This window comes from Pseudogymnoascus verrucosus, assembly GCF_001662655.1.
Source record: "Pseudogymnoascus verrucosus strain UAMH 10579 unplaced genomic scaffold scaffold_7, whole genome shotgun sequence".
NCBI classification, from domain to species: Eukaryota; Fungi; Ascomycota; class Leotiomycetes; order Thelebolales; family Thelebolaceae; genus Pseudogymnoascus; species Pseudogymnoascus verrucosus.
The window spans coordinates 442,765-464,833 of record NW_017263658.1 but is presented as its reverse complement, the minus strand read 5'-3'; the positions used below and the strand labels follow the sequence as shown (position 1 = coordinate 464,833).

The window sequence follows — 22,069 nt, the reverse complement described above, 5'->3', positions numbered from 1 at the left end:
ATGAATAGCTACTACGGTCATGTGACTTTACGATATAAGTACCACTATATATATATTTGTATGCAGTGGTACTCCATATGCAACTTACTACTTATTCTATGCACGCACTAAACCAAATAAGCAATAAGCTGACCGCTAATCCCTCTTAGGTATACATCAGGGATGACTAGGAATAGCCAATAATCATGATTATGATTATGTGCATTTTACAATAATCGCGATTACGATTATGGACAGAGATAATCATCATAATAATCAATTTTCCAAGCCGGATTACATGCCGAGGCCAACAAATTTAGTCCCAAAATACATCTCTCTTCACGCAAATTTATTTATCCGACGCCGTACCGCCCACCACAATTTCCTCCTCCACTTCACGTTATTGTTTACCCGAACAACAACACTGTCGTCACGGGAACTCTCCTCCAAGGACCCCTATTGTAAACACTCTCCTCTAACACTCACATCAAATTTCACATTGCGGGGTTGCAGCTAGTGGACTTACATAATACACAGAGCTCGATTGAGAAAATTGGGCTTCAAACGTGGTAATGTGGTAATATGGTAATTCAGAATAAAAAATCAACAGCTAGGCCTTTCCATCAAAGGCGCCCCCGAGAGAATGCTAGCCCCGCATAGCCCTGCTCCAATTCCATCGCCCAAAAAACCCATAGTGTCATATCTTCATCAAAGTCATGACCGATAATCATGAAAATTATATACACTCCCCTCACCAACACCCCTGCCATACTGCAAATCCCAACGCCTCCCGCAAGCCCCCTAGTAGCTCTCCCCAACCCCACTCAATTTCCTCGTCCGCATGGGTGGCTTCATCCCTCCACCCGCTAGACTCGCGTCGCTCCGCTTCTTCTCCAGCTCCCTCTCTCCATCCCTGAGTATACCATTACTCATCCTCTTACTCGGCGTCTTCGCTACTAAGCCCCCACTCTGCCTCCTCGGCAGGCCACTAGCAGGCACCGGAATAGCGCTTCCATCCTCCCTCCCCAGCGTAGTCCGGCGGTTCGGTGTCCCGAACTCAAACTCGCGGTACTCATCCAGATCGATCTGCGACACGCTCTGGCTATGCCCGTGTCCCATGCTCGCACTGAAATTCCCGCCGATGCTGCTACGAGGCCGTCGAGACTCCGCTAGCGTAGACTGTGAGTAATGGCCTAGCGGAGTACGCGCGCCAGTCATGCTGGTGCGACTGAGCGGGCGGGCAAGCTCGGTGCGGCTCTGTGGGCGGTTGGATTCCGTACGGCTTACTGGGCGTGCCAAACCACCGCCAGGGGCGCCAGTGGTGCTGGCCCGGCTGCTCGGTCGGCTGCCATCAAACTCGCTACCGCCACGATTCGAGACGGGCCCGAAACTCAGGCGGCTGATGCCCGAAGTGCTTATGCGGGAGACATGCCTGGTGGTTGTCGGGTTTGGGGTCTCCTCTCCACCATTTACGCTGCTGGTTGCGCTTATCGTGCTGCCGCCAGTGCGCTTGCGGCTGCGTATCGTGATTGAGGACGGCATATAACCACCAGCTGCTGACGTTGTCCTTGGGCTCGCTCGTGGTGGGGTATTGACCGGTGCTGGTAGCTTTGATCGTGCAGACTGAACGCGTTGCTCGAGGCGCTGCACCTGGGCTGTAAGGGAGCGGATGTGAGTGAGTGATGCAGAGTTGGGTAAGCCTTTAGGTTGAGTAGTGCGGGACCGAGAAGCAGTAAGGCTGACAGAAGGAGTTGGGCGTTTAGAGGATGCAGGGATGGACGGGCCGCGTGACGATCGGAGTGGTTGCGCAGAGGACGGGTATCGCATCGGCTTGGGAGTAACGCTAAGATCGGCGGAAGGTGCTCGGATGCGGCTTGGAGGGTTGAGAGGGGTGCGGAAAGCTTTGGGCGCTTTCGATGAGCGATCGGAGATAGGTGGAGAAGGTGGCGTAGGTGTTTCGGAGATAGTGTCGGCTGTGGAGACAGATTTACTATCGGGCGGTGTGGTGATTAGAGGAGACGAAGCGATGGAGTCGGGAGATATTTCGCCGGCGAAGGAGGGCGTGTTTGGTGCGGTAATGTCTGTAGATAATATTGGTAGCTGTCTGCTCTCGTGTCGCTTGAGCTTGTCCTGCAAGATCTCTGCTTCGATCTTCAGGTCTCCGAGCTCGTCGCGGAGGCGCTGCGCTTCAATCCGGAGGCCTTCTCTTTCCTGTTCTCCGATCTTGATCTCCTCCTCCATCATGACCGCCCTCTCGATAGCGACATTATACTTCGATTCCACATCCTCTAGCGACGAGGTTGTATTTCGAGCTTGCCTCTCAAAGTCGTCATTGGCTACTTCAATATCCCTTAGCTTCATCACCAACGTCCTATTTGAGTCTCGTAATGTCGTAATCTCCTTTTGGAGGGTATTTTGCGCCGCGCCCGCCTCGTTCTTTGATTGCTTGTACTTGTTCTACGACGATATGTTAGATTCCACCATTCTGGCATTATAGAGGTGTCGCAGGGGCGTTTACCTTCCACTCATCAACCTCAAAACCTAAGGTCTCGGCCTTCTGCTGCAGAGCCCTCTCCCGTTCCTCAGCAGCCTCCACATCCTTCTCAAGCTCCGCCTCAAGCTCCTGGCTTGACGACTGGAACTCAGCTAGCTCATGCTCAAGCTGCTCATACTGCGATTTGTAATAGGCGAGCGCATCCTCCGGCGCGGTTGACTCCGTTGGTGGAGAGGATGGTGGTTCATCCATGGGTGGTTGGCCTTATCTTATATCTGGGTTACTGTTGTGTTTATCGCATGCGCCGGGACGCTTGGTGGTGTTATTTAAGTTTTAAAATTGTGTCTAGCTGATTCTTGTCGCAAAGCGCCTGTCGAAGTGGTTGTTGCTAGTCTTTATTTGAAAAATATGCCGTGTTTCGCTGCGTGGTGTATGCATATAAGCTTGGTATCTGTCCCTGTCTCGGATACGTGCGCAATGTAAAGCGTGCGATCTGAACAGTTTGCAAATCGTATGGAATTCTTTCGTGGTAGGCGAATATCGTGTCGTCGTAGTCGTAGTTGTCGTGGTCGTCGTTGGTGCTGGATTCGTCGGCGGGGTTGTCGATATGGCGGTGTCGAAGGTTTGTTGTGTCGTCGTCGCTCTCTCCTGGAGGTAGAGATGGGTCTGTTGATTAAGGTTGCTCCTATCTTGGAATCGCGTAACAAATTTGGCGCTAACCGTCTCCCTGGCAATCTCATGTCACGTGCAGTTTGTTTCAAGAAGTGGATGTTCCTCCCGTTTGCATAAACTAATGATCCAAAAATATAACAGTAGATTATGCTGCTTCTTCAAGTGCCACGTATATATATCACTTGAAACGTAATAAATTGTCCGTTTTAATGAGTACAGTGGGTTACATTACATATGGTGATAATAAAATTATAAAATTTGTCGAATAAAATTATGTCTTATTATTATTGGTCGTTGAAATAAATAATAAACAAAACCATCTTATAAAATTATACAAGGCGTGTAAACACACATTTACTCAAAGTCATGTATAAAATAAGACTCTCATGAACAGTTATCACTTGGGAACGAGGAAATGTATCAAGTGGCGCATGAGTTTCGTCATAATATAAAAAAACCATCAAGTTTAAACCAGAAATGGCCATGGGAAATGTCACATCCGGGGTTACTACATTTTGAGACCAAATCCAGTGAATGATTGAGCTCTTGTATTTTTGATAACGCCAACTCCGTCACAGCCACAGTTATCCATACAGTCCGTCATACACGTTCCAACTTCTCATGCAATGCCAAGGTTACTCAGTACTGGCTTTCAGCAATTTCAACGTCATATATCCTCCAACGTCCTGCTTCCCGACCATCAAGCTGTCAAGTCTTCTTGCTGGCCCCTGTGTTGTTGCTGCTGCTCTTCTTGATAGACAACTTCTTCAGGGGTTGTAGACTCCGGGGTGGTTAGGTCCAGACTGCCATTTTCTGGACTGGCCTCATCCCCAGAAAACATCAATGGCTCGGGCTCTGTCTGGGCCTTTTCACTGTGGGCTTTCGAGTCGCTTTCTATATCACCGTGACCTGTCTCTGAACGCACACATGCGCAGTGGCGATGTTCGAGTCGATGATAGTGGACGATCGTACTGAATGTAGCAAGGGTTATAAAGTAGAGGATGCTGCTCGGGATTAGTATAGTTATATTCCGCCAGCTGCAAAGTATCCATGATGGGAGGGATTACGCACAACTCAATAACTCCAGCAGCAACCGAAACCATCATGAGGTCAATAAAGGCGATTATTACAGGGTCAGCGACAAAACCGATATCATAGCGGCTGTAGTGCCCAGCCTGACCCCCATTCACGAAGTAGAAAGCAGCGCCAACTGGAAGAGCCAGGAAAGAGATCGACAGCAGCCAGAAGACAAGGACAAAGGCCTCCAACGAGAGAATGAGCCAGTAGTTATAGATCCTCGGCATATCTCCGTAAGTAGCGACAAGCGTATATGACGCAACAATGACTGTGGAGAGCGACTGCAAGTCCTATTAGCAGTTCCTCCACTGGATATGGAGTGTCAGCTACTTGGGGTAATAAGACTGAGGATAACTCCGGCCATAGGAGTGGTCATGATAATAGAACCGTATATAGAGAGACTCAAGACGAGGAGTGCCAGCGAAAGCTGCAGTGAGCGAAATATGAGAAAGTTCTTTGGGACCTTGACAACATGAGAAGCGGTGACAATCGGCGACGTGGTCCTGGAAATCATGGCTCTCCATGTATCCATTGTGGGAGCTTTGGCCACTGTGGGAGAACGGCAATTGCTTTGTAAAACGAGTGAGGGGTAAGAATCCCGAGGGTTGTCTTGAAACTGCCTTGATTGAAGATAAAGAATGATACTGAAGAAGTGATTGCCAAAAGAAAACTTAACGAATGTTGGGTGCTTGCACCGGCAGACCTACTGAAACATGGTCGTTGAAAGTGTAAACATTTGGAGATATGATCTCGTTTGAGTGTAGACCAAATTGCGGTTGGGAAGTCACGCCTAGGACGCCGCTCGCCGAATGCCCCTTCCTCGTAAAGGGAGCCATGCCAAACTTCAATGGGCAACCGCACCTTCAGTGCACACAATTTATCTTTAGTCCCAGGATAAATTATAGCAGCCATAGCCTTCAGCACATATTTTCGTGTCGAATGTCAGTGCTGTGAAGATGGACTCCCCCGCCTTGTTGCCAACGCGAGAAATGTTAGCAGTGTTTTAACTAGATTCCATAGCATGAGTTGTCTTTACTCAATCCAAAATATGTAGCAATATAGATAACTAAAGTAGACGAATAAGTTATTAACTTTCATTTTCTCAAAGAGTGTCGTTAAGCTGAGATAGTAGGGTTCAGCCTGGCCCAGACACTAACTGAGAACATCTCCATCGGAGATATCATTTATCCGTGCCGCTGCAACCCCCGCATATCCCGCGTTTCAAGGATGACGCTTACTACCCGCCGTCATTTGATCACGGGGCATTGTGAACAACGAGGGCAATCCACTTACCTCTAACCATTTCAACCTCGTGCTTCTTTTCTGACGTCGGTCCTTTCGCGCACAGTTGCATCAGCCGCGAACTTGACCTACCTAGCCTGCAATAAACCGCCGAAAGCCAGGATCTAGGACTCGGGCCATGCCAAAGTGAATGACTCCGCCTCATCCCGCGAGGAGAGGAGTCACCTACCACTTGCTCGGGCAACTATAGAAACAGGCGTGCGGGAGCTCACCACATCGCGGCCGAATCAAAGACGATATGATCCTGAATAAGCCTTCGATACTCGCACTTCCCGCTTGACAACTGGGTAACTTATATCGAGTTCCTTTCGCCTCAAACGTCGCATCGCTGCCCGGCGATACTCCCACGTAACTGGATCACCACCTGTCCCAATCACCACCTGCCCAGACCATCTCTTCCTCCCGCCAGCCTATACTCGATATTTGATATTTGATATATAAGTGGAATCTGTATTGAAGCAGTATAGCTCTGGGCTCCAGCTCCAGCTCGCAATACCACCAATCTCCCTGGCTTCTCCAAAAGGCCATCTCATCGACGTCGGCAGGGTGTGATCCTCAGCGAAGTGTGTTTTGGAAGGCAATAGTCTCTGGTGAAAAGAGAACTGCGCCGCCATGGATGAAGCGGCGATTATGGAAGCTGCAGAGGTCGCTGTTGACGGACTGATGCTAGTCTGCCACCTGGTGTTGGTGGCGCTTATGTATGCGAACGAACTCGCAGTTTCGTGTGGTCAATGGCTTTCCACACGGAAGATGGGATGGGAGACTGTCTCATCTTGGACGGTGTTTCTGGTGTTGATGTGTGCATCACTTGGGAACTCGTGGTTCCTGCCGGAAGAAGTAGTACCAGGATGATATCGCTTGCTGAGGAATTGGTGAAGTGAATTGAAGGAGTGGCTGTTTATTCGGAATGCCCGCAACCCCTGTCAACAACTATTCAACTACAATAAGTACTCGCCATACCGACCACAATGCTACTCTCGCCTGAACTTCGAAAAGGGACGGAATTATTAATCCCGAAGACGAAAGTAAGGGCTGCCCATGGCAACGGATTTATATTTGATTGCTTCGTCTTCGAGAGGGCAGGACCACCGAAGGGAGTAATTATTATACCTCAATCTCCACTTATTTCAACCAGAAAACCACTACAACCAGGGGTAGTCGGATACAAGATCTCCTCAACGGGGCAGATGGCATCTATCGAGCATACGATTGCTTCGCCACTCGCAAGGCTTTGGTCAGATGCCTGAGCTAGATGTGGAACTGTTCTATCGACCGATCTACGTTTGAGAAAGGTAGTGTCATTAGGAGTTTGGTGCAATTAGGTCAGGATCTCTCACGCGGGCGCTGGGTTGGTTTACGGCGGAGGGAGCTACATTGCAATACCCATTTTCTTAAGGTGTTCAACATTGTTTATATTAAACACATGTTATAAGGGCTAGGATTAAGTCTTTAGCAGTATCACATAGATACTACCATGTGTTTTTAAATAGAAATCAGATCGCCCCTCAAATCCCGATACCCGTCCACAACACTCCTACCCAATGTCCCCTTAATCTGCCTACGCTCTGCCTGCCGTATTTAAGGGGGATATGTGCCTACTAATGTAAGGGATTGGTTATAGCTTACTACCGCGCTATAAAGTCACTAGCTGGAACTTCCCTCTATTAACGACCCTTTTTACATCACGATGCACGTAGCATCGTTCTCATCGTCAATTTTTCTCTTTTGATCACTAGTCCCCAATTCCGACTCGTTCAAATGCAAGTCCCAATAGAGATGATCTTGTGGGCAAGCTGGTTCCTCCTGAAACGATTCAGCCATGATCTTCATACACTCCCATCTTTTTCAGCGAGCACGAGTCCAACAAGTGATACCCGCTTCTGGTGCGCCATCCATGGATCCTGCTCGTATGGGTGTTTGCCATAGACACCAGAGGAGTTAGACGACACTGTTTCTCTTCACAAATTATCGACTGCTAAAGAGAAGGGATAATACTGAGAGTTCGTGCGAATTATGGATGCATCATTCTTTACTCTCATATGCACTCAAAATGCGAGAAGTTCGTGCGTAGACATGAGCGTCTGGGAGTGAGAATGTCCAACAATGCGGTGAGGGCAGGAGGGCTTCGAGGAACTTCTCCCACAGCAAACAGATAAGCTTCAATCACGTGCTGTATAGACGGGTAGTGCGATTGCCCCTCACACCAATGACGACGATGGTGGTGGGTGACAGGCACTGCCGCCATAAGTATCAGTACATGCAACTATACCGTGAAGAGTTAGTTTCTGTAGGTATGAGTACCTGCATATGCCCTGAACATCTCCCAACCTCTTAACTACCTAGCTACCCGAAACCTTCAAGGGACTTCTTGGCTGGTGTTATGTGAAAAGGGTCCACGACCGCACTGAGCTATCGTTGATTTACGAACTTCCCTCACTAAGGGCAAGGAGGTATTTTCTATCGCCTAGCACCAGCCCGCCGACAACGTAGCTGTACATACATCCTCCACGCGCCTGCTTGACCGAAAATATAGACTCCAATGGCCTCCAAACTTCCTCCGCCAGACCAAGAAACAGAAGATCAACCAACGGTTGATGATGCCCCGCCGGCCTATAATGAGGCAACGGGAACTCTGGATCTCAGCAGGGCCGGCGTCAATGCACAATCTAATATCGCAGGTTAGCCTTCCACTCGGGTCTTTATTTCGTGGACTCACCAAGAACTAGATGACGGGCGTATCGATATACAGATAAATGAGACAGACACTCAGCTTGCGCAGCAGATCCAGCAGCTTAATATGACTGCCCAACAGGAGCTGCCCGATCATCCATCGCCAGCATATACTCCGTCGTATTTAATAGGCACCCTTGGCGCACCTCCACCCCCCCTCAACGTGGTAATCCAGGTCGTCGGCTCACGAGGAGATGTCCAACCCTTCGTTGCCCTCGGTCGTGAGTTGAAAAGCAAATATGGCCACCGCATCCGCTTGGCAACTCACGGCACGTTCAAGAAGTTTGTCGAGGAAAACGGCTTGGAGTTCTTTGAAATTGGTGGCGACCCCACGGAGCTGATGGCGTTTATGGTTAAGAATCCTGGTCTCCTCCCGGGGATGAAGTCGCTGAAAGACGGTGAAGTGGGAAAGAGGCGGAGGGGCATTGCTGAGATCCTCGAGGGATGTTGGAAATCGTGTGCCGATGCCAAAGAAGCGAGCGAAGAAAGCGGTAATGAGACGAAGGGTGGTGTGAAAGTGGCACCCTTCATTGCCCATGCCATTATTGCAAACCCGCCGAGTTTTGCGCATATCCACTGTGCACAAAAATTGGGCATCCCATTGCATATAATGTTCACGTAAGTCTTGACCACACCATCTGTTATACTCATGGGCATTGCCAACTAGTTCCTTCTTAGAATGCCGTGGTCGCCAACTCATAATTTCCCACACCCATTAGCCAACATCAAATCGACAAATTGTAACGGAAGCATGGCAAATGAAATGAGCTATACGCTTGTAGATATGATGACATGGCAAGGTCTTGGTGATATCATTAATAAGTTCAGAAGAGAGACTCTAGAGCTTCCGTTCATTTCGCAGGCAGCAGCGACGACTATGTTCCATAGGTTGCGAATACCTCATACGTATTGTTGGTGAGAGCTACCTAACGGATATTGCCAATGGCTACTCCCAAAGCCAGTGAATTGTTGTGGCATTAATCTAACATGTTCAATAGGTCGCCGGCTCTGATTCCAAAGCCCAAAGACTGGGGCCCTCATATCTCCATCTCGGGCTTCTACTTCCTCTCATCCGGATCCGACTACCAACCCGATGCCGAGCTGGCTGATTTCCTCGCCGCCGGTCCCCCACCCGTGTACATCGGCTTCGGATCTATTGTTGTCGACGACCCGAACGCCATGACCAAGATGATCTTTGACACCGTGAAGAAAACGGGCCAGCGCGCCTTAGTTTCCAAAGGCTGGGGCGGCCTCGGCGGTAACGAGCTCGATAAACCCGACGGCGTTTTCATGCTCGGCAACGTTCCCCATGACTGGCTTTTTAAACACGTTTCCTGCGTCGTTCATCACGGTGGAGCGGGCACCATGTCAGCAGGTATCGCGCTTGGGCGGCCTACAGTCATTGTCCCCTTTTTTGGTGACCAGCCCTTCTGGGGCGCAATGGTAGCGCGTGCCGGCGCGGGACCGTTGCCGGTGCCGTACAAATCGCTCACGGCTGATGGACTGGCGAATTCGATACTCGAAGCGCTCAAGCCGGAGACTCTAGAGCGTGCACGAGAGCTCGGCGAACTCATCCGCGAGGAGGATGGGTGCAAATCCGGCGCGGAGAGCTTTCATGCCCATTTAAACGTGGATAACCTGAGATGTATGATGAGTCCACAGCGCCCTGCAGTGTGGCGAGTCAAGACCACGGGTCCAAAGAGGGAGCATGTGAGGTTGAGCACCTTTGCCGCAACAGTGTTAGGGAACGAGGGGATTCTCGATATGAACGTGATGAAGCTCTACCGACCGTGCAAGTACAACGTAGAGGAACAGTTTTTACTATCTAACATGGAAGGCCCCAACCCGGGCCTCAGCATGGCCGGTTCTGTCGCACATTCCCTGATACATCTGCCTATTAACATCGGCAGAGCATACGCAGGAGTCGTTACCAAGCCGTATAACGGCGCAAAGACTGGAGGTTGGCGCGGCTTCCGCAAGGGGCTTGGGAAGGGGTTTGGTGACTTACTGTTTCCTATGAGAGGCATAGTTATAGGCGGAACGACGTATGGGCTCCGTGGCGCCTATGAGGCGATTAGGAGGCGCATGGGCTCCGATACGTTGAGCTTCATCCTTGCGGCGCACTTTGTGGATGGGTACGAAGAAGTCAAGGCGGCGACGGAAGAGGAGCGCTTGGAGGTTCTGAGGCGCTGGAATGAACTTGCGCCGGAGTTGAGGAAGGAGAAGACTGGGGGGAGCAGTAAGAGCAAGGGGAAGGGTAAGCATCATGATGGGTCGGGTCCGCCGACCCCTTCAAGTGCAAGTAGCACAGTGTGAGGTGATGATAGCGTCTAAGATACCAACGGCATGGCATGAGTGATGATATGATGGGGTTTATGGTGGTGGGAGGTGGATTTTTAGAATATAGATAGGATGTAGTTAAGGGGCATGAATAAACGGATTGGATAAAGGATGCTGCTAGATACATAAAACTTAAGTATGCCCTGGATTTAACTTTACTTGAGAGTGAATATAAATAAATTCACGGGTTTTCCTCAATCTCTACGATATATAGATAGTATCGTCATCGTAGGGAGGTAATATATGATTAAATGCCTTTATCCCCGTGCTGAATAATTTAGGGAAATAAATTTAATAATCCTAATATGCCGACGACAGGATAATAAGCCCTGGCTATCGACCCAGTATACCCTGAATTCAGTTTCACAAATTCATATAGTTTCTCCTCAATCTCCACTATAATATTCTAATCATCTGGAGATACTGTTCGTATATTCAAAAGTCATCCATTATCTATTCCCCATGCTGAAGAATTTAGGGAAATAACTCTAAATAATCCTAATGAGCCGATAAGTCAATAAGCCCCGCCTATCAACCCATGTATACCCTAAATCCAGCCTTACAAATTCATATAGGTTCTCCTCGACCTCTACTATAATATTCTAATTATCTGGAGATACTATTCATATATTAAAAAACCATTCATTATCCCCCATGCCATGCTGTAGAATTTAAGGAGATAACATCATTAATCCCATAAGCCGATAAGCCAATAAGGCCCGGCTGTTCGACCCGTACCTGAATATACCCCCTGACCGAACCGGTTCTCTCCCACATTAAGGTACGTACCACACATCATCTCGTCCAAAACTGGGCCAAACAACTCCAAACCCACCCCCATCCCCGACCACAGACCGCAAACATCATCGTCGACAAAACTAACCCACCGCCAATCTTCAAATCGTCAATACGGCATCATTCGTTTCGCAGTGTTGATATTCGTTCTTACAGTACTTTTTGCAGTACTTTTATAGCACATATTGCTTCTTATTCTATTTACATTCGCTTCTTTGTCATTCGTCCCTTCTTCACAGCCCGTTTCCCGCCGTTCATTCAAGGGTCGTGGCATGGTCCCTGTCTAATTTCCCAGGAGCTTCTCTCATTACTACTGTCTTCACCGACTTCCGGAGTTCGAAACAGCTCGAATCCAAACAAATACACGAAACAGCCCACGATATCCAACGCACCCGTGAGAGTCGGGCAACCGCCAACATTGCGTCCTCAGTAGCTCCTCCATTCTTCGCGACGAACCATACCTCGACTGCTGAATATGCTATGAACCAGACCACCCTCGATGAGGAGAGCCACGAGAGCAGTTTTGGCATGCCGGGCTCACCTCCCGACCTTTCGCTCAGTAGCTCAAAGTCGTCCAAGTCGTCCTTCCATTCTTCCTACCAATCGGACGACAATGGCATCCTGGCAGATGTAGGACACTTTGAGGATATTGGGCTGGACGATGCGCAGTCGGAACAAGAGACCGACGACTTCGTCGATGAGCTACCGTCACATTCCTCGGATCGATCCATGAAAGGGAGATCGAGATCGCTGGCATCCATACAGAGAAACCTGACATCAAAGGGGAGGCCGGCTGTGCCGGGTCTAGGCCCCCATGGGCGGAAACTGGCTGGCGAAGGGCTCGGGCTGGGACTGGCGCCCGGTAGCGCAGCTCCACGGCGCACCTTCTCAACCCAGTCCATGACCAGCCTTGGAGCGATGAATGGGCGAAATCGAAGCCCGAGCCCATTTACACAGCCTGGACCATTTCCGAGGTCACCGCGGTCACCACGAATGAGCTGGCAGTCAAATCGGGAGCGCAAGTCAGCACAGGAATTGGAAAAGGAATGCGACGATGAAGACGATGATATCCCGGATGAATGCTTCCTCCAAAACGTCCCCATGTCCCCGCGCCCACCCGGCGAACGAACAGTGGACGTACCGCCAGCAGTCCCGAAAGAGAAGATCAAGCCCGCTGGCAATGGAACTCCGGCAACGCCAGGTGCACAAGGGAGCCTGAAGCAGGACGAAAGTTTTCATAAACCGACAAGTCCATCATTCTATACGAAACCCGGACGTGCGAAGAGCTGGACGGTAGCGCTGTCAGAGCTGAATGCGGAAGCTAAATCTCTAACGGAAGCCCTTGAAGCACATGCAGATGAGCAATTGGAGTCCAACCAACCGAAGCGGCCACCCTTCCTCTCTGATATCAAGCGATCCAAATCCGTCATGTCGGAGCTCCCCCTGCGAAGGAACGACGTGATGATCGACCCGCTTCCAATTTCAAAAGAGAAAATGGCTGTACTATCCAGAACGAGGCCGAGCTGGCTCCCGCCCAAGGACCCTCTGGAGGAAAAGCGACATCTGAAAGAGTACCAAAAAATGATGGCGGCGTCCATGGAGGCCGAGAAAAAACGAGAGGCTTCAAATTCAAGCGACACATCTCGAGATGATACGGCCAGCTCATTACTGAGGATATGGGAAGACCACGTTCTGCCAAACTGGGAGGCAGCAACCTCTTTGAAGCGAACGAGGGAGTTGTGGTGGAGAGGTATCGCCCCTAGATCTAGAGGTGCTGTATGGGACAGGGCTATTGGCAACGAGCTTGGTGTATCGGAGTCATCATATAATGCGGCGTTACGACGTGCCAAGAAGCTCGAGAAGAAACTAGCAAAAGGCAACGCCACAGCCGACGACCTTGTCCAAGGGAAATGGTTCGAGAGCATCAACAGGGATGTAACGACAACCTACCCCGAACTCCGCATCTTCCGTCCTGGCGGACCGCTCTCCGAGTCGCTGGTTGACGTTCTGATGGCATATGTGATGTATAGGAGTGACGTTGGATACGTCGACGGCCTAAGTGTATGTATACTAATTCTGCTGCCTGAAATCTCCGTACTAACTCTCGATAGACCGCCACAGCACTCTTGTTGCTTAATTTTCCAACACCGGCTGCCGCGTTCTGCGCGTTGGCCAACCTCCTTAACCGGCCGCTTCCTCTCAGCTTCCATACCCATGATCACGGCGCGATGTCTCGCATCCACTCTCTTGTCCTGGAGACATTATCCGCCAAATTCCCGCGTCTTTATAAGCACCTCTGCCAAACTATCCAGATCGATCAACAGCCGGGGCCGTGCGTAAACCCCATCTTCTCGTCGCTCTTCACGAAGCAGCTCAGTCTCGATGTAATCACGCGACTCTGGGATATATGGGTGTTTGAAGGCGATGCTGTCTTGGTTAGAGCTATGGTGGCGCTGATTGGAAGCCTGGAGACTAAATTCTACGGTGTCACCTCCGCACGAGAGGTCTTGGCCATCCTGAACGATAGCACCGTGGAAGGGGAAGAAGAGTGGGTAATGGCATTGAGGGATGCTGGACGATAGGGCTTAGATGAACTGAGGCTAGTCTGATAAGTGTAGTTTAGTGTTTAATCGCTGGTACTGTATAAATGTAATTACGACATTCAGATGGCTGGTCAAATGGCCACCACGTATAAGGAATCCTCTTTTACCCAAGTGTTGAAGTCCTGTGATTTGTTCGTGTTGGAAGCATCCAAACAGGTGACCGCAGAGAATATATCTGCCAGGACTTGGCAGTCGCTGCCACTGTATTGCCAGGCACGCCCACGTCAGTATTATTAAATCGGCGCACTGTCTTGGACAAACCGGGCGTCGAACCTGCCTGCAGTGGCGTTGTTGGAGGCGCTGCCAACAGCCACGATGTTACTCTCGCCGGCAGTGATATGCCTCCACATCTAGATCGTCCTGATAAATGCCGGTTTCGGTGGGTCACATTGCATTAACTCGACAGTGGTGGCTAATTTGTGCGAACAGGATCTGATAGGTGCGACATTTGAAGTATGCTGGCAAACTACTATATGATAGAAGGAATTATCCACGAGCATCCATGTTGAAACGGCCTGAATAGGACCGAACCTGACTAAATTCTTACATCTACTGGAGGTGGGTGTTCTGGCGCTAGCTTGGCGTAGATTACTTTTGTTGGACGACAAGCGTTGGTTTAAGCAACAGGCGTAAGTTTGATACAATCTATTAAACTGGGCTACCCCATATAACAAGAGTTTTCCCCCGCAACTTCACGCTGATACCAGCGGGAATCTCGTGCCATGTTGATCTTCACTCTGTATATCAATGATCAGCGGGTGATGCCCTATGTGAGAGAGGGCTACACCCACGAGGGCAACTTTGTAGGTATATCCGGCGAAACACCCTGAGAGCCCCCCTGCTCGAGAGTTCTCATGGGTCCTCTCGAAGCGCTTCATTTATATAGTGGCTATATTGGCAATTAGCTTAGCGCGAGGCAGGCGATGGGGCATAGAAACAGGGGCTTCATAACTGCCTTACTCCTTTTCCCCGGATATCGAGTCTTGGGCGGGTAGATGCCATGCTAGCCGTCACTTCGCACCTGGCGGCCCGCCGGTTGCATCTGCTTAGGCTCTATCTCGTGGCTATGATTATTATCATTCAGTCCGATGAGGTTTCTTCCATGCAAGTTACACGGTGAAGACGCGCCACGACGCGCCACGACTATACGGGAGGTGATTGTATTCTGTGGTACGAAGTGCCGAGCTTGATTGACATAGAGTTCCATAGTTGCGGAGCACTCTTGTTGCACTCTTGTTGATACGAGAGTAGTTCACCACTAGGGACGTGCTGTAGTCAATGCTTCACCCGTATGGCGGGGTATACGGGGGTGGCTTAATCCACTTACCCCAGGTTTTTCCAAGCGACAATACTAAAATCAGCCACGATCGGCACTGATCAACGCCACCTTGTTTCCAGCGACGACGCGTGTACAAAACACATTCTCATAGTACATGCAAGAAAACTCCGTGGGCTTCAAATAATACTGTAAAAATGTGGCTGTTACCCCTCATGCCTACCTACAACGTAATGAACGGCTTATTCAGATCATCCAAAGGATGTTAAACAGAACATCTCTCTATCATGCCGCCCTCGGCATTTCGTCCGGAACTCTGCACTCATTCGACAGCCCATTCTGGGATACCCTTGGGCGGCTTCTCACCCTTGGTTTCAAGTAAATACGACCCCACGAATACACTAGCTGTATTCTCCGCTGTGCATTGCCGGTGGCATTGGTGGTTTATCCGCACGGTTACCATGGGCTGTGTAATTAATCCGATATCAAGAGTTCGTAGTGATTGGGCTGTTCCTTATTTTGACGTTCGTTTCCCATTTGGCTGTTTATGCCGGCCAAGAAGGACGCGTCCGACACTCGTTCACAGGCACGAACTTTCACATAGAGCATCAGCACATTGAACCACTCATGAGGCACCCCTACCGGCCTCACAAGAGTATCTAGGCTGAATCTCTAGAATCATAATCGGGGCAGCTTTTCTCCATATCCTCGAGCCACACACAAACCAAACCAGCAGCAAACCCTGCCTTCCGGAATCATAACCTGGATTCCGTGCAGATCGAAACATTTAGAGTAAGGGGGAGAGGGGTTCCTCCCCAATCGGTGAAGTTTCCCTGGCCTAAGGTTGATCAGATCAAGATATCCAGTCACCTGTTCCTTCTAATATGAGAGTTGCAAATAGCCATGGAATAATGAGAGTTGCCCAGCTTGTAGCTGATACCCACGGTAAAGACGCCAGCTCTGCCAACAAGTAGTCTTTGATACTACCAAGCGCATTCCTCTTCATTATGCGCCCTACTATAATTCCGACAGCCAGAACAACATCAAGGCCTTGAATATGGATTTTTGTCAACCCATCGTTCCCGACGAGCCGATAGATCCATTACATTTTGAAGTTTCCAAGGCGGAGATCGAGGAGCCGTTTCCAAATTGGACTTCTTGGAATATTCTTTCCCAGACCAGTTGTTGTTCCTGACGCGATGGCGTCAAGTATAAAACGACCCCTCCCCCCAGAGAAAAAGGAATAGTCCGACAGACATCAAGCATCTGATCATCTTACCATCATGTATACCAAAGCTATCCTCTTCTCCCTCATCGCCGCTGCCAGCGCGCAGCAGGTTGGCACCGAACAGGCTGAGACACACCCTTCCATGACATGGTCAAAGTGCACCGGCACCGGAGGAACCAGCTGCGCGTCGCAGTCAGGGAAGGTTGTGCTCGACTCTAACTGGAGATGGGTCCACAAGGTCGGTGACTATACCAACTGCTACACCGACAACGAGTGGGATGCCACGCTCTGCCCAGACAACGCATCCTGCGCCAAAAACTGTGCCCTTGAGGGTGGTGACTACCCAGGCACGTACGGAATCAATGTGAGCGGAAATTCGAACAAGTTGACTTTCGTCACCAAGGGACAGTACGCCACCAACATTGGCTCCCGAACATACCTCATGGCAGATGACACCAACTATCAGATGTTCAACCTCCTCGACCAGGAGTTCACTTTTGATGTGGATCTCTCGCAGCTTCCTTGCGGCCTGAACGGCGCCCTCTACTTTGTCTCTATGGACAAGGACGGAGGAATGAGCAAATACCCTACCAACAAGGCCGGTGCTAAGTACGGAACTGGATACTGTGATGCTCAATGTCCGCGTGATCTGAAGTTCATCAACGGCATGGTAAGCGCGAGTTGACATTATGTATTCATTCACCTGCTTACCTTTTGTCCAGGGCAACGCCGAAGGATGGAAGCCATCCTCCAACGACCCCAATGCCGGTGTTGGAGGCCACGGCTCTTGCTGCGCCGAGATGGATATCTGGGAGGCTAACTCCATGGCCACGGCGTACACGCCGCACTCTTGCGATACCATCACCCAGACAATGTGCAACGGCGACGGATGTGGAGGAACCTACTCAGCCGACCGCTATGGAGGAACATGCGACCCTGACGGATGCGATTTCAACTCGTACCGTCAAGGCGACACCTCTTTCTACGGAAAGGGCATGACCGTCGACACCAGCAAGGTGTTCACGGTTGTGACGCAGTTCATCGGCAACCCCCTGACAGAAATCAAGCGCTTCTACGTTCAGAACGGCAAGACCATCCCCAACTCGGAGTCCACGATCGCAGGTGTTAGCGGCAACTCCGTCACCACCGAGTACTGCGATGCACAAAAGATTGCCTTTGGCGACAACACCAGCTTCGCGGACCACGGCGGGATGGCGTCCATGAGCAAGGCTCTCGGCGCCGGAATGGTGCTCGTCATGTCGCTCTGGGATGACCACTACTCCAACATGCTCTGGCTTGACTCTACCTACCCCACCGACTCGACCAAGCTCGGCTCCGTTCGTGGTTCTTGCGCCACCTCGTCCGGCGTTCCCTCGGACGTCGAGTCTGGTTCCGCGAGCGCGTCGGTCACCTACTCCAACATCAAGGTCGGCCCAATCGGCTCTACCTTTAAACAATGATAAGTTTCTAGATGTTTAAGGAGAAGTTGAGTTTCTGCTAGAAGTAGAACGGAAAAGATATCTGGCCCCTATACATGAAGACTTGAAGACGTACCCGCTTTTCTCTGAAGATATTCAATTCTTATAGCTAGTCCTGTCGTTAACTCATTTTACTATCGGGTATAGTTAGCAAAGAGGTTGAACATGTTTATATTTGTTGCATGAAGTCGAAGAGCTTATGGATCGTGATTGAGCAGTGAATACCATATCCCAAGTCTGCCGCCATAGTGATTCTGTTACCAACGCGGTTGTCGTCCGTTCCCGTTGCTCATGCCAGTTCCCGTGATATACGCATTTCACGGCAATGCCATCGACCCCCGACACTCCGGGTAGCGGTTCGTCCCGCCATCTATGTCGGGAGACGGGAAAGGAGACGGGAAAGGAGACGGGAAAGGAGACGGGAGAAGAGACGGGAGAAGAGACGGGAGAAGAGACGGGAGACAGATACTCCTACCATGGCAGGAAGCAGTCATCCCGACGTACCTGGTGGCTCCCGCGAGGCACTGCCCAAGCTGGCTGACTCAAAGGTCTTAGGACCATAGTCACACGTAATCCCTCCTATCTCCCTCAACTGCTGTCTCCAACTCTGGGTCAGCAGACTGCTTCCACCACTGCATAGCCTCTGTGCTTATCGACGTCGCACTTGGACGCTGGCGTCCTGTGGCTTCTCGTCGATGGCAACGGCTAACAACGGCTTTCAGAGCTGTAGATAGAGAGACAGCCGTTCGGAGAGGGTCTCCGAAAGTTCTGAGGGACTTATGAAATGGTGACAGCAAAGAGCGGCCTACAGATGAGAAATCAGAACGCCATTCATAAAAACAAAATAAATATAGAGATACTCCCGTGCCAGAGCATGTAGCATAGTTGTGTCAACCCCAGAGATATCCGAAGAGATCAATTGAACATGGAGGCAATTGATTGAACTTTCAATGAGCAAGAGAAACATATAAAATTGATCATATCCAGAACCCCCATCTAGTAAATAAGGAGAGCTAGTACGTACCAAGCGCTGAAGCATAGGTAGAGGTACTCACTCACATATGCTCCTCCCTTGATAAGGGGTACCTTCAACACCAGGCAATTATCCCAGAGGCTCCCTGACGCCCCTTACTCCCAGAGCGGAAATCCGCGACCCCTCACAAAGAGCCGAGACGGAAACTTCCAATCTCCAATGCCTGCCATCTAAGGACGCCGACGAGAGCACAGCATAGATTGCCCCTATCTCGTGCCATCACACCCATCAACCATCGAATGCCGTGTCCCCGCCACCTCATCATCGAAATATGCTGACTAGATCCCCCATGCCGCACCGCAGACGTCCAACCTACTCGTGACTCAATGGCTGGCGGCGGCGGCGAATTGCTCAACAGACACCGCCAAGGTGGCATTGGCAGGATGTTGGTGGTGGGGTGAGGGGCGCGCCCAGACACCACTATGGCGCAATGCATGGGTCGCTACAGCGCCTAATCGCGTGTACATCTGAGACATGTATCGACGAACTTACTGCGGTGCGACGCCACTACACTGAGCCCGCATCGCTGGATCCCTGAAGGGGTCGGCCGGCGGCGACCATTTATAATATATATAAATTCTTCATCAGCGCCGCCGTGGCAACGGCAAGTAACCCGTTTTCTTCGCCACAGCGTTGCAGCGGTTCTCGGCAAGCCACAGTGGGATTTGCGGCATGCACAACGTCGAATTCGAAGTGCTATATGGAGGAAGGAGCGACCTGTAACTGAGGCATCTCATCTTCTGATGGACACTTGAACTTACCGCTGATAGGTGCCGTGCATACCTCCAGCTGCAGACCCACAGATGATCAAACAGTTATGCATGAGCTGACGATTCGAGCCGCGATGTCCACGGAGATGATTGAGGTATTATGAGGCCGCTGTAGAATCCCCCTATCGCTTGTGTCCACACCGGTGATACCGCATATAGCCTACTCACTGTCGTACAAGGCGAGGTTAACGGTCTCGATGTGTCAGGACAGCGTGATGTCGCGCAATCAATGGCCAGGAGGCGTTCTTCACAGCAACGACGGCCAGGGATAAAACGTGCTGCCCAGAGATGGCCTTCCCGTAGGGATGCACGTATTCGCGTATCCTAGCACTCTCACATAACTGACAGCATACGAACCCACCAGGGCCCACCACCCTGACAGGGAGCTGATATCAATAATAGCTACGACCTATGCACCACACGAAACCTCAATAGATTGTCCACCGCAACCCCTCCAACGCGCGCGTACGTAAACTCCCCCATGTTCGCCAATCGCCCAGGCCCTCACCCCCATCGGAAAGCCGCCAAGCAAACACGCATATCTCGCAGCTTCCCAGTCAGCCCCTCTTTCTGCCTGGGTCGAGGTTCGACAGAAACGATCCATCGCATTCCGGATTCCCCACCTCGACACTCCTCCACGGCGGAGGCCTACCATCTTCGGTCGCGCTCGCATCGTCGCAGGCGCCACGCCGTAGGATGTTCGCGATCCACTTCCGTCCCGATCGGGCCTCCCACTTATATTGTCCCGTCCCGCACCCACCTTCATCCCTCTAACCGTTAGGATGCAGCCTTCTCATCTGGCAACCTTCACCACCTCCCAAATACGTACAATCATTATACAAGGTTAGTCGGCATACTCCAGAGTCCAATTCAATGCCTCGCATCAACCCCGGGCCCTCCTCACTCCACACCTCCCGTCGCCGAGCCGATTCTCCAATATAGCTCTCCCATGCCATCCACAAATAGGTGGCGCCATAAGCATACTATTGAACGGTTGATTTACACCCCGCCTCCCAACCCCCTTTGACAACCCGCCTTCCCCCCTCCCCCCCTCACTTCCTCACCCCCTCATCTCCTCGTCCCTTCAACAATGAGGGGTCTAGCCTCTTCACATCCTGGATGATGGGTGTTGAACGGCTGTTGCTCGGGGTGAATGGATCTGAATATCTACAAAAATAGGAGATGTGCGGCCTATCCCTTTGTCACGGCGCCACATAGTGACTTATAGAAGACAAAGACGGGCTGTACCTGTCTCCGCTGAAGAACTGACCCTGATACTCGGACGACGGCCTGCAAGTATCATTGTCCTCATTCATGACCATTTGCCGATCTCGTAACAATACTCGCATCTTGCAGAGCCCGAGGGGTGATAACAACACCTTCACGGATCCACCTGACCCAGAGCCGAGGGAATCCCAACACAGAAACCCGCAAGATAACACCGAGACACCTCATCCAAGCCGTGATAACCCCCCCCGACCATCCTTAACCCCCCCAATCTCTCACCAGCCCCTCCGACCCCGCTCCTCCTCCCCGCACGTTTCCCCTCAAACCTCAAGTTCCAGGGGTAGAACAGGTAGGGGTTCATCCACCGCGAGCCTGGGGAGCGAGTCATGGCCCCGAGGCGGTGAGCGCAGGAGGCCGCCGAGGTGATGGTTGCCGTGCTGCCGTTCTCACATCCAGCGTGTTGGGAATATCTCCGACGACGGAGATCACCATCGTCAGCCCTTGCCGCTGCAGGGTTACGAGTCGGAGTGAGGATTCGGGCTGGTGCATGGAGAGGGGGGCTAGTGAGAGTGACGTGCAGAGAACGGGTGATCAGAGTGGTTGGAATGCGGTGAGCTGTGTAGTGTAGTGTAGCTGTATCAGGCGAAACGCTGTAGACAGGAGGAGGACATGGAAGTGAGTGAGTTGGTAGTTACCATGCTCGTTTGGGATGCACAATGTTGCAAGTTTTAGCCCGAAGATGTCTATTACTGCCTAGATAGGTAGTAGCAACCGAATATGCGGACTGAGCAAGCACAGCGGGAAACCTTCAAGGTAATAAAATAACATGCTGTTAAACCTGTAAATTGTAAAGCTAGACAGTCGATCAACAGCAGCATAACCTCTGTATCCCCATGCACAGCTTACTCCTTCTGCACCCCAGACTGCACGATTTCCTGCCTTAGACCGACATTAAAGGAGAGTCCGACGTTCCGGCGGCGGTCACGATATGGGATCCCCGCTTGGGGAAAGCCGTCCAGCGTTACTCAAATCCCCTCACTCCTACTTGATAGCACGTGCAAACGC

General features: G+C 50.9%; 6 protein-coding genes across 6 annotated transcripts; 4 read left to right on the top strand and 2 right to left on the bottom strand.

Annotated features, from left to right (window-relative positions):
- Positions 1-553: 553 nt before the first annotated feature.
- On the bottom strand, positions 554-3,110 carry NDE1_2 (NADH:ubiquinone oxidoreductase). The gene is made up of 2 exons (XM_018272428.2): positions 2,498-3,110; positions 554-2,436 (listed from the first exon to the last, which is right to left on the bottom strand). The coding sequence occupies exons 1-2, from the start codon at positions 2,723-2,725 to the stop codon at positions 781-783; spliced, it is 1,884 nt and encodes a 627-aa protein (XP_018133191.1). The 5' UTR covers positions 2,726-3,110; the 3' UTR covers positions 554-780.
- A 735-nt stretch (positions 3,111-3,845) lies between these two features.
- On the bottom strand, positions 3,846-4,754 carry VE01_02923 (uncharacterized protein; the record flags this gene model as incomplete). Its single annotated transcript, XM_018272427.1, has 3 exons — positions 3,846-4,149; positions 4,217-4,503; positions 4,578-4,754. 3 exons carry the CDS (start codon positions 4,752-4,754, stop codon positions 3,846-3,848), a joined length of 768 nt encoding a protein of 255 aa, XP_018133190.1.
- Positions 4,755-7,518: 2,764 nt separating this feature from the next.
- Positions 7,519-10,705, top strand: VE01_10753 (uncharacterized protein). Its single transcript, XM_059464205.1, has 4 exons — positions 7,519-8,202; positions 8,251-8,872; positions 8,933-9,169; positions 9,253-10,705. Exons 1-4 carry the CDS (start codon positions 8,064-8,066, stop codon positions 10,568-10,570), a joined length of 2,316 nt encoding a protein of 771 aa, XP_059320188.1. The 5' UTR covers positions 7,519-8,063; the 3' UTR covers positions 10,571-10,705.
- A 733-nt stretch (positions 10,706-11,438) lies between these two features.
- On the top strand, positions 11,439-14,248 carry VE01_02922 (uncharacterized protein). The gene is made up of 2 exons (XM_059463489.1): positions 11,439-13,450; positions 13,501-14,248. The coding sequence occupies exons 1-2, from the start codon at positions 11,870-11,872 to the stop codon at positions 13,969-13,971; spliced, it is 2,052 nt and encodes a 683-aa protein (XP_059319946.1). The 5' UTR covers positions 11,439-11,869; the 3' UTR covers positions 13,972-14,248.
- A 2,303-nt stretch (positions 14,249-16,551) lies between these two features.
- VE01_02921 (uncharacterized protein) lies at positions 16,552-17,956 on the top strand (the record flags this gene model as incomplete). Its single annotated transcript, XM_018272425.1, has 2 exons — positions 16,552-17,166; positions 17,219-17,956. The coding sequence occupies 2 exons, from the start codon at positions 16,552-16,554 to the stop codon at positions 17,954-17,956; spliced, it is 1,353 nt and encodes a 450-aa protein (XP_018133188.1).
- A 343-nt stretch (positions 17,957-18,299) lies between these two features.
- On the top strand, positions 18,300-18,537 carry VE01_02920 (uncharacterized protein; the record flags this gene model as incomplete). The annotated part of the gene is made up of 2 exons (XM_018272424.1): positions 18,300-18,474; positions 18,530-18,537. The coding sequence occupies 2 exons, from the start codon at positions 18,300-18,302 to the stop codon at positions 18,535-18,537; spliced, it is 183 nt and encodes a 60-aa protein (XP_018133187.1).
- Between the last annotated feature and the right edge of the window lie 3,532 nt (positions 18,538-22,069).